Below are 17920 nucleotides of genomic sequence, written 5' to 3' on the forward strand. Positions count from 1 at the left end.
ACTTACCGATATCTGAACAAGAGAGCCTTATCAAAATTGCAACAAGCGGTTCTTTGAAAACTGAATTTAATCAGAAGCAACTTCCAGATTTCCAGATTGGGCTGCACTCAGAGTATCCTGCCTTGGCAAATTGCGCTGTTAAGACACTGATGCCCTTTGCAACCACAACCCTATATGAGAATGGATTCTCGGCCCTCACTAGCATGAAAACTAAATACAAGCACAGACTGTGTGTGTGAAATGATTTAAGACTGAGACTCTCTCCAATACAACCCAACATTACAGAGTTATGAGCATCCTTTCAAGTTATTCACAATTTTCAATGAACAAATAAGGTTTTATATGTAAGATGGTTAAATAAAGAAAAAAATTATTGATTATGGTTATATTATTATTTGTGCCCAAAAAGAGCTCTTTGTCACTTCCCAGGAGCCAGGTTGTGACAAAAACTCTCATTCTTATGTTTAATAAATGTATCGTATAGTGTGTGTGCGGCAGGCTTACAATGAAGGCAAAAAAAAACATTTGAGAGTGTGCTGACCCTGTTGCTAGAGGGGGTACGTAGCTGGAGGTTGAATATCTGAAGGGGGTACGGGACTATAAAAAGTTTGGGAACCTCTGCCCTAGAGCACACACCATCAGTGCCACAGGTAACTTCCACAAGCTGTGAACGATCTGAGAGGCAAGACAAGAAGGGCCTTCTATGCCATCAAAAGGAACATAAAATTTGGCATACCAATTAGGATCTGGCTAAAAAAATGATTGAATCCATTATAGAACCCATTGCCCTTTGTGGTTGTGAGGTCTGGGGGCTGCTCACCAACCAAGAATTCAAAAAACAGGACAAATACAAATTGAGACTCTGCATGCAGAATTCTGCTAAAATAATCTCAGTGTACAACGTAGAACACCAAAATGTGCATGCAGAGCAGAATCAGGCCGATACCCGCTAATTATCAATATCCAGAAAAGAGACATTAAATTCTACAACCACCTAAAAGGAAGCGATTCCCAAACCTTCCATAACAAAGCCATCACCTACAGAGAGATGAGAACAAATCCAATTTTAATAAACTTCCATATCTATTGGGTGAAATACCACATTGTGACACCACAGCAGCAAGATGTGTGACCTGTTGCCACAAGAAAAGGGCAACCAGTGAAGAACAAACACCATTGTAAATACAACCCATATTTATGTTTCTTTATTTTCCCTTTTGTACTTTAACTATTTGCACATAATATGACATTTGAAATGTATTTATTCTTTTGAAACTTTTGTGAAGCTTTTGTGTAATGTAATTTTATCGTTTTTTCACTTTTGTTTATTATCCACATCACTTTCTTTGGCAATGTAAACACTTGTTACCCATGTCAAGGTGGGGTACCACGCATACGGTACAACTGATGAGACCCTTTAGCGCGTAGCTCTCTCTCTCTCTCTCTCTCTCTCTCTCTCTCTCTCTCTCTCTCTCTCTCTCTCTCTCTCTCTCTCTCAGTGCTGCAGGTCACCACATGAATTATTCATCCAGACATTAAGATGCTGTCTCTTTCCTCTCTCTCATCCCACCTTCTTCTCAAGGTATTGAGGGTAATATCATCTGAATAGAGAGGTGCTTAAAAGCACCCCCCCCACGTGCTTTATTTCCAGACAAGAACCAAGAACAATCTCCACAAACAACTCTAACATGTAAAAGGGTCGCAAAATTCCGGTAACTTCCTAAAATCCCCAGATTTTACAAAAATTCCGGTTGGAATATTCCTGGAATCAGGAGAGAATAAGCAGAAATTTTGAGAATCCTCCAACCGGTGTTAGGGAATATGTTAGGTAGTTTAGACAACTCACTACAGCTCACTACCACTTCAACCCTCCATTCCCCCAGGGTGCAGCAGCAACCGTGTCCACGTGCTGAGCCTGGTTGATAAACACATCAGGTACTGCCAATTAAAGGGTCTACACACTCTACGGAGACAGTAGATTTTGCCACAAAAATGGCAGCTCCTTGTAATACACTCCGGCATTCAATGTACTTCTGTGCTCCCTGAAAATTGAGACGCGCTGGATCATTCCTTGCAGAGCCATGGGGCCAGTGATCTGATCTATAGGCCATGCATTTAAGTAGCATTGGTAACCAAATATACTCTCAGCGACTGTTCAAACAATAAACCAAACAACATTGTAGCCTTATAAGAATATCCCCCAAAAGGTACTTTGTTGAGAAGTAATAACTACTGCTACACAGTAAAAACAACTGGTAGCCATGAGCCTTTTCTCCGTGATGTGAAGACATTCTATTTGTATTTATAAATGGTATTATTTCACTTGGGGGTGGTGTGGGTAGATAAAAGGCAAGTTTGCTTTCTGTTTTTAGCGAGCTAGCTAGCCAGCTTCTAGCGGAGTAACCTACAGCCTACTGGCAGGCACAAAATTAGGTAATGTAAATTAAACCTAAACTTTCATTACATGTAGGCCTAGCTATTATTTAAATATGCAGTTGGTTTTCTTTCAAATTTGCTCACAGTGGTGATGTTTTCAACGTGATTCTTCTTTGCCTACCTAAAATTGGAAGACAACAACAGAAGCATCTCTGCTATCACCCCCTTGTGGACATTGCTATTTGGGAGTCTGGAAATGCATGGACTGGCGAGGTATCATGTTACCAAAAGGTGTTGCAAGCCGTGAGGCTGCTGGTTCGTAAGGCCTTTCTTTTGATTGTTAACCTTTAGTTGAGGCCTGTTTGTAGTTTTCCTTTTTGTATATATTTGTTTTCATCGCCATTTTGGACTGGCCGACCAATTGATAATGACGGAGCTGGTTCTGAACTTGGTAAGTTGCTATCTCCTGGGCACATGTGCATCGAACACGGTCCTCAATAGCTCATTTCTCACAAAATGCACACATTCATTTAGGTTACAGACCATGAAACTAGGCCTAGAACCCCTAGAAAAAGTGAGTGCAACAATATCCGTGGGCTGGTAACACTGGAGTTTCTGGAAAACCTGGGAATTCTGGGAAAGATAAAAGAATTCTGCAACCTTAAACATGTTAACATGCATTGTTGCACACAGAAACTCCACACAGCTAAACCAGGGAGGAGGGCCAACTATAGTACAGTAGGGTCTGAAATCTCATTCTCCTAAACCAGGGAGGAGGGCCAACTACAGTACAGTAGGGTCTGAAATCTCATTCTCCTAAACCAGGGAGGAGGGCCAACTACAGGACAGTAGGGTCTGAAATCTCATTCTCCTAAACCAGGGAGGAGGGCCAACTACAGTACAGTAGGGTCTGAAATCTCATTCTCCTAAACCAGGGAGGAGGGCCAACTATAGTACAGTAGGGTCTGAAATCTCATTCTCCTAAACCTGGGAGGAGGGCCAACTACAGTACAGTAGGGTCTGAAATCCCATTCTCCTAAACCAGGGAGGAGGGCCAACTACAGTACAGTAGGGTCTGAAATCTCATTCTCCTAAACCAGGGAGGAGGGCCAACTATAGTACAGTAGGGTCTGAAATCCCATTCTCCTAAACCAGGGAGGAGGGCCAACTGCAGTACAGTAGGGTCTGAAATCTCATTCTCCTAAACCAGGGAGGAGGGCCAACTACAGGACAGTAGGGTCTGAAATCTCATTCTCCTAAACCAGGGAGGGGGCCAACTACAGTACAGTAGGGTCTGAAATCTCATTCTCCTAAACCAGGGAGGAGGGCCAACTGCAGTACAGTAGGGTCTGAAATCTCATTCTCCTAAACCAGGGAGGAGGGCCAACTACAGGACAGTAGGGTCTGAAATCTCATTCTCCTAAACCAGGGAGGGGGCCAACTATAGTACAGAAGGGTCTGAAATCTCATTTTCCTAAACCAGGGAGGAGGGCCAACTGCAGTACAGTAGGGTCTGAAATCCCATTCTCCTAAACCAGGGAGGAGGGCCAACTACAGTACAGTAGGGTCTGAAATCCCATTCTCCTAAACCAGGGAGGGAGCCAACTATAGTACAGTAGGGTCTGAAATCCCATTATCCTAAACCAGGGAGGGAGCCAACTATAGTACAGTAGGGTCTGAAATCCCATTATCCTAAACCTGCGAGGAGGGCCAACTACAGTACAGTAGGGTCTGAAATCCCATTCTCCTAAACCTGCGAGGGAGCCAACTACAGTACAGTAGGGTCTGAAATCCCATTATCCTAAACCTGCGAGGGAGCCAACTACAGTACAGTAGGGTCTGAAATCTCATTCTCCTAAACCAGGGAGGAGGGCCAACTACAGTACAGTAGGGTCTGAAATCCCATTCTCCTAAACCTGCGAGGGAGCCAACTACAGTACAGTAGGGTCTGAAATCTCATTCTCCTAAACCAGGGAGGAGGGCCAACTACAGTACAGTAGGGTCTGAAATCCCATTCTCCTAAACCAGGGAGGGAGCCAACTATAGTACAGTAGGGTCTGAAATCCCATTCTCCTAAACCAGGGAGGAGGGCCAACTACAGTACAGTAGGGTCTGAAATCCCATTATCCTAAACCAGGGAGGGAGCCAACTATAGTACAGTAGGGTCTGAAATCCCATTATCCTAAACCAGGGAGGAGGGCCAACTACAGTACAGTAGGGTCTGAAATCCCATTCTCCTAAACCTGCGAGGGAGCCAACTATAGTACAGTAGGGTCTGAAATCCCATTCTCCTAAACCAGGGAGGGAGCCAACTATAGTACAGTAGGGTCTGAAATCCCATTATCCTAAACCAGGAGGGACTACAGTACAGTTATCCTAAACCAGGGAGGGCCAACTATAGTACAGTAGGGTCTGAAATCCCATTCTCCTAAACCAGGGAGGAGGGCCAACTACAGTACAGTAGGGTCTGAAATCCCATTCTCCTAAACCTGCGAGGGAGCCAACTACAGTACAGTAGGGTCTGAAATCCCATTATCCTAAACCAGGGAGGAGGGCCAACTACAGTACAGTAGGGTCTGAAATCCCATTCTCCTAAACCTGCGAGGGAGCCAACTATAGTACAGTAGGGTCTGAAATCCCATTATCCTAAACCAGGGAGGAGGGCCAACTACAGTACAGTAGGGTCTGAAATCCCATTCTCCTAAACCAGGGAGGAGGGCCAACTACAGTACAGTAGGGTCTGAAATCCCATTCTCCTAAACCAGGGAGGGAGCCAACTATAGTACAGTAGGGTCTGAAATCCCATTATCCTAAACCAGGGAGGAGGGCCAACTATAGTACAGTAGGGTCTGAAATCTCATTCTCCTAAACCAGGGAGGAGGGCCAACTGCAGTACAGTAGGGTCTGAAATCCCATTATCCTAAACCAGGGAGGGGGCCAACTATAGTACAGTAGGGTCTGAAATCTCATTCTCCTAAACCAGGGAGGAGGGCCAACTACAGTACAGTAGGGTCTGAAATCTCATTCTCCTAAACCAGGGAGGAGGGCCAACTATAGTACAGTAGGGTCTGAAATCTCATTCTCCTAAACCAGGGAGGAGGGCCAACTACAGTACAGTAGGGTCTGAAATCCCATTCTCCTAAACCAGGGAGGAGGGCCAACTACAGTACAGTAGGGTCTGAAATCCCATTCTCCTAAACCAGGGAGGGAGCCAACTATAGTACAGTAGGGTTTGAAATCCCATTCTCCTAAACCAGGGAGGAGGGCCAACTACAGTACAGTAGGGTCTGAAATCCCATTCTCCTAAACCAGGGAGGAGGGCCAACTATAGTACAGTAGGGTCTGAAATCCCATTCTCCTAAACCAGGGAGGAGGGCCAACTACAGTACAGTAGGGTCTGAAATCCCATTCTCCTAAACCAGGGAGGGGGCCAACTATAGTACAGTAGGGTCTGAGATCCCATTCTCTTAAACCAGGGAGGAGGGCCAACTATAGTACAGTAGGGTCTGAAATCCCATTCTCCTAAACCAGGGAGGGGGCCAACTATAGTACAGTAGGGTCTGAAATCCCATTCTCCTAAACCAGGGAGGGGGCCAACTATAGTACAGTAGGGTCTGAAATCTCATTCTCCTAAACCAGGGAGGAGGGCCAACTACAGTACAGTAGGGTCTGAAATCCCATTATCCTAAACCAGGGAGGAGGGCCAACTATAGTACAGTAGGGTCTGAAATCCTATTCTCCTAAACCAGGGAGGAGGGCCAACTACAGTACAGTAGGGTCTGAAATCCCATTCTCCTAAACCAGGGAGGAGGGCCAACTATAGTACAGTAGGGTCTGAAATCCCATTCTCCTAAACCAGGGAGGAGGGCCAACTATAGTACAGTAGGGTCTGAAATCCCATTCTCCTAAACCAGGGAGGAGGGCCAACTACAGTACAGTAGGGTCTGAAATCCCATTCTCCTAAACCAGGGAGGGGGCCAACTATAGTACAGTAGGGTCTGAAATCCCATTCTCCTAAACCAGGGAGGAGGGCCAACTATAGTACAGTAGGGTCTGAAATCCCATTCTCCTAAACCAGGGAGGAGGGCCAACTACAGTACAGTAGGGTCTGAAATCCCATTCTCCTAAACCAGGGAGGGGGCCAACTATAGTACAGTAGGGTCTGAAATCCCATTCTCCTAAACCAGGGAGGGGGCCAACTATAGTACAGTAGGGTCTGAAATCTCATTCTCCTAAACCAGGGAGGAGGGCCAACTACAGTACAGTAGGGTCTGAAATGCCATTCTCCTAAACCAGGGAGGAGGGCTAACTACAGTACAGTAGGGTCTGAAATGCCATTCTCCTAAACCAGGGATGGCCAGTTTTGATGGGGGTGGGTGCCACAAAAATATATGTTTTAGAGGAAATTTCCTGCAATTCTACACATTTTGACATTAAGTGGAGAGAAATGTTTTTAATATGATATCTGAGCGAGAGTATCTAACCAAATCAATGGGGGCCTATGATTACTACAAGTTTAGATAGCTGGCTGCTAGACTAACTTATCAATCTACATTTGTTTTACCTGACATGGGCTAATTGAGTGACTGTCAGTGACTGACAACAAAATAAAAACATGTAAATTGCACTTGCGTATTCTACTGACTACACCGCTCGCGTCTCGTGCGCAAGCATTGCAAAATACATTTAGAAATCTATATTATTCAATTATTGCACCCACACTGCTTGTGCGCACCAACGAGTGTCTGCGTTGCCAAGGGCTAAAATAGAAGTCAGTTCTATTTGTGACGCATATTGCGCTGCAAGTCCTACCTCTCCCATCTCCTCATTGGTTTATAGAAGCAGGTACCCACGTGCCATCTTCTCATTGGTTATACCCACGGGGGTGACTAAAAGACGAACGAGGTCGGTGGCGGTAATGCACCTAATTTATGAAAGTTGCCAATCGCAATATAAAGTCAAGAGAAGAAAAGGCCTGGAAGGAGGAGAGACGACTAGAAACGATTCGGTTGACCGTTTTATGTGTGGATTAATTGGCGGAGTAGAGGACCTTGTGCATTTTAGGTAAAATAACAACTCACTGTTTATATCCCAGGATAAATTAGCAAGCAACAGCAAGCTAGCTAAATAGGACAAATTAGCTAGCAAGTGCAAGCTAACTAGCTAAATTGCCATAAATGTTATAGCTTTTCGACCTGTCCCCAAATTAATATAATTGGTTCGGAGTTTGTTTTGATATTTTAACCTGCGTGTAGTGATTGCGTTTGGTGTGGAGGGACAATACACATTCATAAACGATCGCGTACGAAGGCGCAGAACCGGGTTGGGTTCCGTGTAACTCTAACTCTGACTGAGTTCCTATTTTTTTTGTTACATTATTTGAGAAATTGAGAGAGAGAGAGAGAGAGAGACAAAGAGAGACACAGAAAGAGAGAGAGACAGAGAGAGAGAGAGAGAGAGACAAAGAGAGACACAGAAAGAGAGAGAGACAGAGAGAGAGAGAGAGAGAGAGACAAAGAGAGACACAGAAAGAGAGAGAGAAAGAGAGAGAGACAGAGAGAGAGAGAGAGAGACAGAGAGAGAGAGAGAGAGAGAGAGACAGAGAGAGAGCGATAGAAGTGGGAGGAGGGTGTGGGTTGGGATGCCTCTGAAGAAATTAGCAATGATGAGATTTGAGCGTGTATAATTCTCCTTCCCTCTTCACTGTAACCTGCCCTTAATTACAGAAGCTTATTCCACTCAGATAGAGAGGGAGAGATAGAGAGAGAAGAGAGGGAGTGAGAGACAGAGAGGGAAAGAGAGAGGAGGGAGGAGACTGACATTACTGTCTTCTTTATAATGACATAATTAGTCATTAATTAGTCATAAGAGTGGAGGGTGTTTAATGACGAGATGTATACAGGAGGACTATAACAAGATGACTGTGCCTCTGGAGAGACAGGAAACACTAAAGCCTGGCTAAAGAGAAGAGGAGAGAAAAGAAAAGCGCAACACAGATTGAGTGCTTGTAGTGGCCCGAATACATTAGACGCCTGAATTAAGTTTCCCTGACAGCCGACAATGCACTGCTGTCTATCTCAGTGGTTCCAAACCTTTTTCAGTTCCTGTACCACCAACTGAATTTTGCCCTGAAGTAACCCTCATTTGCATTTTACCAGTAAGCCTACGGTCTCATGAGTCTTGGATAGGGCAAGTACCCTCAGGGGTCCTAGTATCCCTGGTTGGGAACCACTGGTCTAACTCACACTAGGCATACAGGGTGTGTGTGTCTGTGTGTGTGGACATGACCTGTGCTAATGTTGCCTCATTCAGAGTGGTTAATAACACACTAATATGACAGAGGCATCTGAAGGGACAGGAAGCCAGGGGTCCTTAGCTTCAACCCCTGACCTCTAGCCCTGCCAGAGACGGCCACATGAAACTGTCATGGCAGTCTGGTCGTTTTCTGATCAGGGGACATCATGCAAACACACACACTGGCACACACACACATACACGTGCGCACACACATGCGTGCGCACACACACACACACACACACACACACACACACACACACACACACACACACACACACACACACACACACACACACACACACACACACACACACACACACACACACACACAAACACCCTTATCAGAGAAAGGCTGTCCCTTCAATCATCAACTGTGTGATGGTGGAATTATTGAAGAATTGTGGCAACGTGAATAAAGTTCCTAATAACAGCCTGTGTAGATGATGTGTCAGGACCACTGTTAACTTGTGACTGTGACCTTGGGCCTTAGTGACTGTATTTCCATTAGACATTCGCTCTCTTTGTTTCACTCTCATGGTTTTAATGTAGCTTTATTTCTGTGATTGAAATACTAAACATGTCCACCAGGTGTGTATATCTCCAAAGCCCCGGGCCTGTATCAGCACTCCTACTCTGAAACGCTTTGTGAAAACCTGACCAGACCTGACCCCACCAATATAAATCAATGATTATAACTGCATACCAGTTCATAACAAGCTTAAATAGTCTCTATGTCTCTCACCTTCCACTGATGGTGATCTCATTGACACCGTAGTAGCGGTGGCGTTGGGGCACCCCTGTATTTTGCGTGTGGTACTGTCCACTCAGGTGGATCCTGACCCGGGTGGCCTGAACCATCTGCTGCAGGGCAGGGGTGTTATAGAAGTCGTTGTAGCCTGGACGCAGGTTGGGCTCTGGAGTCAACATACTGAAGGTGATGTTACCTTGGGAGTATGGGACATCACTGAAACATAGAGGACAAAGTCAACAACAGTGTGTGTTTGTGTTTGTGTTTGAGAGATTGTTGCTTTTGAACGTCGTTTTGGTTCGATTATTAAAAACTAATCAAGTTTTCGATTTTGGTTCTGATTATTTGGGTTGAATAATGTAACAACACAGAATAAAACCATTTCTAAAAGTCCCATAATAGTAGTGACTGTCCATTACTCATTATAACTCATTAACCAGCATTACACATTACACATTCACATTACTTTACTCAATCACATATTTCAGTTGATGCTTTAGCTTATCCAGTCTCTCTTCCCTTCTGTCACCTAGCTTACCCAGTCTCTCTTCCCTTCTGTCACCAAGCTTACCCAGTCTCTCTTCCCTTCTGTCACCTAGCTTATCCAGTCTCTCTTCCCTTCTGTCACCAAGCTTATCCAGTCTCTCTTCCCTTCTGTCACCTAGCTTATCCAGTCTCTCTTCCCTTCTGTTACCTAGCTTATCCAGTCTCTCTTCCCTTCTGTTACCTGGCTTACCCAGTCTCTCTTCCCTTCTGTCACCTAGCTTATCCAGTCTCTCTTCCCTTCTGTCACCTAGCTTATCCAGTCTCTCTTCCCTTCTGTCACCTAGCTTATCCAGTCTCTCTTCCCTTCTGTCACCTAGCTTACCCAGTCTCTCTTCCCCCTGTCACCAAGCTTATCCAGTCTCTCTTCCCTTCTGTCACCAAGCTTATCCAGTCTCTCTTCCCTCCTGTCACAAAGCTTACCCAGTCTCTCTTCCCTCCTGTCACCAAGCTTATCCAGTCTCTCTTCCCTTCTGTCACCTAGCTTATCCAGTCTCTCTTCCCTTCTGTCACCTAGCTTATCCAGTCTCTCTTCCCTTCTGTCACCTAGCTTATCCAGTCTCTCTTCCCTTCTGTCACCTAGCTTACCCAGTCTCTCTTCCCTCCTGTCACCAAGCTTATCCAGTCTCTCTTCCCTTCTGTCACCAAGCTTATCCAGTCTCTCTTCCCTCCTGTCACAAAGCTTACCCAGTCTCTCTTCCCTCCTGTCACCAAGCTTATCCAGTCTCTCTTCCCTTCTGTCACCTAGCTTATCCAGTCTCTCTTCCCTTCTGTCACCTAGCTTATCCAGTCTCTCTTCCCTTCTGTCACCTAGCTTATCCAGTCTCTCTTCCCTTCTGTCACCTAGCTTACCCAGTCTCTCTTCCCTCCTGTCACCAAGCTTATCCAGTCTCTCTTCCCTTCTGTCACCAAGCTTATCCAGTCTCTCTTTCCTCCTGTCACCAAGCTTACCCAGTCTCTCTTCCCTCCTGTCACCAAGCTTATCCAGTCTCTCTTCCCTTCTGTCACCTAGCCTATCCAGTCTCTCTTCCCTTCTGTCACCTAGCTTATCCAGTCTCTCTTCCCTTCTGTCACCTAGATTACCCAGTCTCTCTTCCCTTCTGTCACCTAGCTTATCCAGTCTCTCTTCCCTTCTGTCACCTAGCTTATCCAGTCTCTCTTCCCTTCTGTCACCTAGCTTATCCAGTCTCTCATCCCTTCTGTTACCTAGCTTATCCAGTCTCTCTTCCCTTCTGTTACCTAGCTTATCCAGTCTCTCTTCCCTTCTGTCACCTAGCTTATCCAGTCTCTCTTCCCTTCTGTCACCTAGCTTATCCAGTCTCTCATCCCTTCTGTCACCTAGCTTATCCAGTCTCTCTTCCCTTCTGTCACCTAGCTTATCCAGTCTCTCTTCCCTTCTGTTATCAAGCTTATCCAGTCTCTCTTCCCTTCTGTTACCAAGCTTATCCAGTCTCTCTTCCCTCCTGTCACCAAGCTTACCCAGTCTCTATTCCCTTCTGTCACCTAGCTTATCCAGTCTCTCTTCCCTTCTGTCACCTAGCTTATCCAGTCTCTCTTCCCTTCTGCTGTCACCTAGCTTATCCAGTCTCTCTTCCCTTCTGTCACCTAGCTTACCCAGTCTCTCTTCCCTTCTGTCACCTAGGTGCACATGTCCCCCTGTTTTGAGTGTTTAAATATTGAGCCACTTGGTGCTAAGCATCTGCTCTAAACACAATCACCTGAAGACCCCCTCTAGACACACACACTCGCACACACAAAAAGTGTGATGCAGAGACCAAAGGCTTTCAAAGCCCTCAAAGCTATCTCTGAAAAACCCTCAGTAATGGATATCTCTGATAAACCCTCAGTAATGGATATCTCTGATAAACCCTCAGTAATCGATCTCTGATAAACCCTCAGTAATCGATCTCTGGTAAACCCTCAGTAATCGATCTCTGATAAACCCTCACTAAAGGATATCTCTGATAAAACGTTAGTAATGACGATCTCTGGTAAACCCTCAGTAATCGATCTCTGATAAACCCTCAGTAGTGGATATCTCTGATAAACCCTCAGTAATCGATCTCTGGTAAACCCTTAGTAATCGATCCCTGATAAACCCTCAGTAAAGGATATCTCTGATAAACCCTCAGTAATGACTATCGCTGATAAACCCTCAGTAATGACTATCTCGGATAAACCCTCAGTAATCGATCTCTGGTAAACCCTCAGTAACGGATATCTCTGAAAAACCCTCAGTAATGAATATCTCTGATAAACCCTTAGTGATCAATCTCTGATAAACACTCATTACTGGAAATCTCTGATAAACCCTCAGTAATGACTATCGCTGATAAACCCTCAGTAATGACTATCGCTGATCAACCCTCAGTAATGACTATCTCGGATGAACCCTCAGTAATCGATCTCTGGTAAACCCTCAGTAACGGATATCTCTGATAAACCCTCAGTAATGACAATCTCTGATAAACCCTTAGTGATCAATCTCTGATAACACTCATTACTGGAAATCTCTGATAAACCCTCAGTAATGACTATCTCTGATAAACCCTCAGTAAGGACTATCTCTGATAAATCCTCAGTAATGACTATCTCTGATAAACCCTCAGTAATGGATATCTCTGGTAAACCTTCAGTAATGACTATCTCTGATAAACCCTCAGTAATGGATATCTCTGGTAAACCTTCAGTAATGACAATCTCTGATAAACACTCAGTAATGACCATCTCTGATAAACCCTCAATAATGACCATCTCTGATAAACCCTCAGTAATGGATATCTCTGATAAACCCTCAGTAATGGATATCTCTGATAAACCCTCAGTAATCTAGCTCTGATAAACCCTCAGTAATCACTATCTCTGATAAACACTCAGTAATGGATATCTCTGATAAACCCTCAGTAATGGATATATCTGATAAACCCTCAGTAACGACCATCTCTGATAAACCCTCAGTAACGGCTATCTCTGATAAACCCTCAGTAACAGCTATCTCTGATAAACCCTCAGTAATGGATATCTCTGATAAACCCTCAGTAATGGATATCTCTAATAAACCCTCAGTAATGACTATCTCTGATACACTCAGTAATGGATATCTCTGATAAACCCTCAGTAATGACCATCTCTGATAAACCCTCAGTAATGACCATCTCTGATAAACCCTCAGTAATGACCATCTCTGATAAACCCTCAGTAACGGCTATCTGATAAACCCTCAGTAATGGATATCTCTGATAAACCCTCAGTAATGACTATCTCTGATAAACACTCAGTAATGGATATCTCTGATAAACCCTCAGTAATGACCATCTCTGATAAACCCTCAGTAATGACCATCTCTGATAAACCCTCAGTAATGACCATCTCTGATAAACCCTCAGTAATGACCATCTCTGATAAACCCTCAGTAATGGATATCTCTGATAAACCCTCAATAATGGATATCTCTGATAAACCCTCAGTAATGACCATCTCTGATAAACCCTCAGTAACGGCTATCTCTGATAAACCCTCAGTAATGGATATCTCTGATAAACCCTCAGTAACGGCTATCTCTGATAAACCCTCAGTAATGGATATCTCTGATAAACCCTCAGTAATGACCATCTCTGATAAACCCTCAGTAACGGCTATCTCTGATAAACCCTCAATAATGGATATCTCTGATAAACCCTCAGTAATGACTATCTCTGATAAACCCTCAGTAATGACTATCTCTGATAAACCCTCAGTAACGGCTATCTCTGATAAACCCTCAGTAATGACTATCTCTGATAAACCCTCAGTAATGACTATCTCTGATAAACCCTCAGTAACGGCTATCTCTGATAAACCCTCAGTAATGACTATCTCTGATAAACCCTCAGTAACGGCTATCTCTGATAAACCCTCAGTAATGACTATCTCTGATAAACCCTCAGTAATGGATATCTCTGATAAACCCTCAGTAATGACCATCTCTGATAAAGATAAAGAAGTGTGGGCTTTGTGTTGAGCGGCTCCTTACCCGGGGAACTGTAGACAATTGACAGAGTCTGGTCTGAGCAGGGGTCCATTGTTCTGCAGACCAAACAGGCTGCAGTCTCTGGCCATGTATTGCCAGTCTAGCCATTCTGTTTCTACACTGCTACTGTTACTGCTGCTGCTGCTGTTACTGCATCTCCTCTGGATGTGCAAGGTCTCTGGCTGGGGACTGACCAACTGCAGGATCACATAGAACACCTACAAACAGACACGACACACAGCCATTAATGACACACATCCACACAGTCGTTCTAAGGCTGAATAAGGACAACATTATAGGGTTCTTGCTGGTCTTGTTAGTTGCAGAGAGAGTCATAGACCAGGAAATAAACTATGGAAATAGAATAATAGTTGGGCCAACTTTAGAGCCGGACGCCATGTTGCTACCTGTGAATATCCATTGACTTATTCATTATAGATGAACAATGTTTCAATGTTATGACTCAAACATCAGTTATGAGACGAAAGGTTATTCTAGTGAATTTAATCATTTAAGAAAGGTAGGTAGCTAGCCAGCGCACAACATGGCTAATCATTTTTTTAAACAAATTCTTGTTCTCATTTCCTGTCGCAAGGCATTCTGATACTTCACTAGCACTTTAGAGGCTGCTGCCCTAAATACATAGACTTGAAATGACTGGCCACTTTAATGATGGAACACTAGTCACTTTAATAATGTTTACATATTTTGCATTACTCATCTCATATGTATATACTGTATTCTATTCTATTCTACTGTATTTTAGTCTACATATACTTAATTCCATTCCTTACTTTAGATTTGTGTGTATTGATTGCATTGTGTGTATTGTTGTGAAATTGTTAGATATTACTTGTTAGATATTACTGCACTGTTGGAGCTAGAAACACAAGCATATCGCTACACCCGCAATAACATCTGCTAAAAGTGTACTTGACCAATAACATTTGATTTGATTACTTTTGAATAGTTCTCAATCACATGAACTGCAATGAAATACAATTAGCCTTGGATATGATATCTGTCGATTATCTCAATGAAAAAAGCCCCACCATCAAGCCGTTTAGGGAAGAGATCCTCCGGCTGCTAGCTCGACTGCGAGAAAAGGAAAACCTGCTTTCTAGGTGCACCAACCTTGCTGTAATCCAGGCAAACCCAATCTCAGTTTCAAATGCCTCCTATAACAAAGCTGTCAATGAGTCGGGCGAAGTTGATCTGTCCCAATCCAACGGACAGATTTTAAGCTGAACTCTGCGGCCCATGTGGGAGACTGGCCCCCCTTCATCTATCCGAGAAGATTCCATCCAGCAGTCAAACAGGCTCACCCTGCTTGAGCCCTTGGAGGCAGCACAGATCCTGGGTGTATACCAACAGCCAGCGGCCGCCCAGTGGCACCCTCCCCCGTCTAATTCCATCAAGAACACCATCATTGTGGGCAGCTTGATGGTGAGATATTTGGCCTGCCTACGATCTGTGGACATACCAAGGTCCACTGTCACCCAGGAGTCCGTGTCCATGACATCAACTCCCTCCTGCCCACGGTTCTGGTCAACTACTCCAATATTGACACCATCATCACTCAAGTAAGTTTTAACGTACTTCGTTTTAGGCAATCTGAAGAACTGACGGAGGACTACAAAAAAAATGTAACACCCACGCTAGCCAGGGGAAGAAAATCATTATCTCTGGCACTCTCCCGTGCAACCAAAGGGGTTCGGAATGTTCCAGACGACTCTTTGCCCTGAACCAGTGCCTGAAAAAACTTTGCAACAACAGGAATGTCTCTTTTTGTGACAACTTTGATTTGCACTTTTTAAATGAGACGGATTCACCCTAACAACAGGGATTGCTGCTTGCTAGCTGCAAGATCCAGGTGTAAATGTCCAAAGCTTGCGGTAGAAATCCGGGGATATGGAGAGAAAATAGGTCCAGTATGCTCTGGTCTGAGTCGCGTTGTACAAAACTGGCGATAGCTTTTTGAGCTAAAGAGTAGCTGATGACCACCAACCGTGGTTAGCTGAATACTAATGTTAGCAGGTAAACTGGCTAGCTTCTGGCTAGTGTTGGGCTATTGTAATACTCATGTTGACAAAGAGACTGACTCCAAGGCCATTGAATTTATTAATCTTTTGAGCTCTGTGTATTTATATGTACACTACCGTTCAAAAGTTTGGGGTCACTTAGAAATGTCTTTGTTTTTGAAAGAAACAAAAAAAAATCCATTAAAATAACATCAAATTGATCAGAAATACAGTGTTACATTGTTAATGTTGTAAATGACTATTATAGCTGAAACGGCTGCTTTTTTAATGAAATATCTACAAAATTGTACAGAGGGCCATTATCAGCAACCATCACCCCTGTGTTCCAATGGCACGTTGTGTTTGCTAATCCAAGTGTATAATCCTAATTAATCATTAGAAAACACTTTTGCAATTATGTTAGCAGAGCTGACAACTGTTGTCCTGATTAAAGAAGCAATAAAACTGTCCTTCTTTAGACTAGTTGAGTATCTGGAGCATCAGCATTTGTCGGATTGATTACAGGCTCAAAATGGCCAGAAACAACAAACTTTCTTCTGAAACTCGTCAGTCTATTCTTGTTCTGAGAAATGAAGGCTATTCCATGCGAGAAATTGACATGAAACTGTAGATCTCGTACAACGCTGTGTACTACTCCCTTCACAGAACAGCGCAAAATGGCTCTAACCAGAATAGAAAGAGGAGTGGGAGACCCCTGCACAAATAATAATAATAAGAAAATTAAATTAAATATTTTGAGCTCTATGGACTTCATTCAACATGTTACTGGGCCCACCCATAACCATGGCCATACTCTGGACCTGGTTATTACCAAGGGGCTTTCTATTGACATATCCTCGATTGTTGCTTTATCTGATCACCACTCTGTATTTTTTACTACCTTGTTGCCCAAAGCACAGGGTAGAACTGAAAGCATTATTAAGACACTATCTTACCTCTGAAGTTGCTACAGATTTTATTGAGTGTCGGAACAATACTCCACCACCTATTCTGCCTTCCTCTTTTGATGATCTAGTTGATAACTTTAATAGCAAATTAAGGGCAACCCTTGATGCCATAGCTCCAGAAAAGATTAAAAAGGCCACATCCAAACAGAGAACCCCTTGGATGAGTTAGGAAACTAATCAATTAAAGATAAATTGCAGAAAGGCAGAGCAGAAGTGGAGAAAGTCAAAGTTGCAGGTCCATTATGATATTCTGAGAGAGCAACTTGGCATATATAACAAGGCAATTAGAAATGCCAGACGGGCTCATTTTTCTAACTTGATCACTACTAATCAGAATAAAAATTCCAGAGTGCTCTTCTCGACCATTGATGGCCTGATAAATCCTACCCCTGCAAACCTATGTGAGCTTTCCTCCACATATAAATGTGATGAGTTCGCGGCATATTTCAGAGATAAGATTAGACCAACATTAGGCTGGGTATCAGTCAAGCAAGACCTGATGAGAAGTTTGATGATATGTGCCCTAGTCTACCACGCAAAGGCACTATGGATTTATTTTCCCTAGCTGACACAGACACGCTCAGGAAAGTGATATCACAACTTAAGCCTTCTACCTGGCTTCTCGATCCTATCCCCACCACCTTCTTCAAAACTGTTTTTAATTGCATATCTGAAGAAATGCAAGCTATTGTTAATCACTCCCTGTTCACAGGAATTCTCCCCACTGCACTAAAAACGGCTATGGTGAAACCCCTTCTGAAGAAAAGTAATCTAGATTCTTCAGCTCTTAGCAATTTTCAACCAATTTCCAACCTTCCATTCTTAAGCAAAATTCTGGAGAAATTGGTTTTCAAACGTAATGATTTTGTAAGTGTCAACTGTATTTTGGAAAAATTCCAATCTGGTTTTCGTGCCCAGAACAGAGACCGCCTTAAATGATCTTAGAGCCAACACAGAT

The 17920-nt window shown here is 43.7% G+C and overlaps 1 protein-coding gene across 1 annotated transcript in view; it reads right to left on the reverse strand.

Annotated features, from left to right (window-relative positions):
* Positions 1 to 17920, reverse strand: part of LOC135507509 (usherin-like) — a 474271-nt gene that overhangs the window by 400327 nt on the left and 56024 nt on the right. The window contains 2 exon segments of the mRNA XM_064927019.1: positions 9416 to 9637; positions 13977 to 14191. Of these exon segments, the coding sequence (XP_064783091.1) occupies positions 9416 to 9637; positions 13977 to 14191 (437 nt within the window).

This window comes from Oncorhynchus masou, chromosome 21 (assembly GCF_036934945.1).
Source record: "Oncorhynchus masou masou isolate Uvic2021 chromosome 21, UVic_Omas_1.1, whole genome shotgun sequence".
NCBI classification, from domain to species: Eukaryota; Metazoa; Chordata; class Actinopteri; order Salmoniformes; family Salmonidae; genus Oncorhynchus; species Oncorhynchus masou.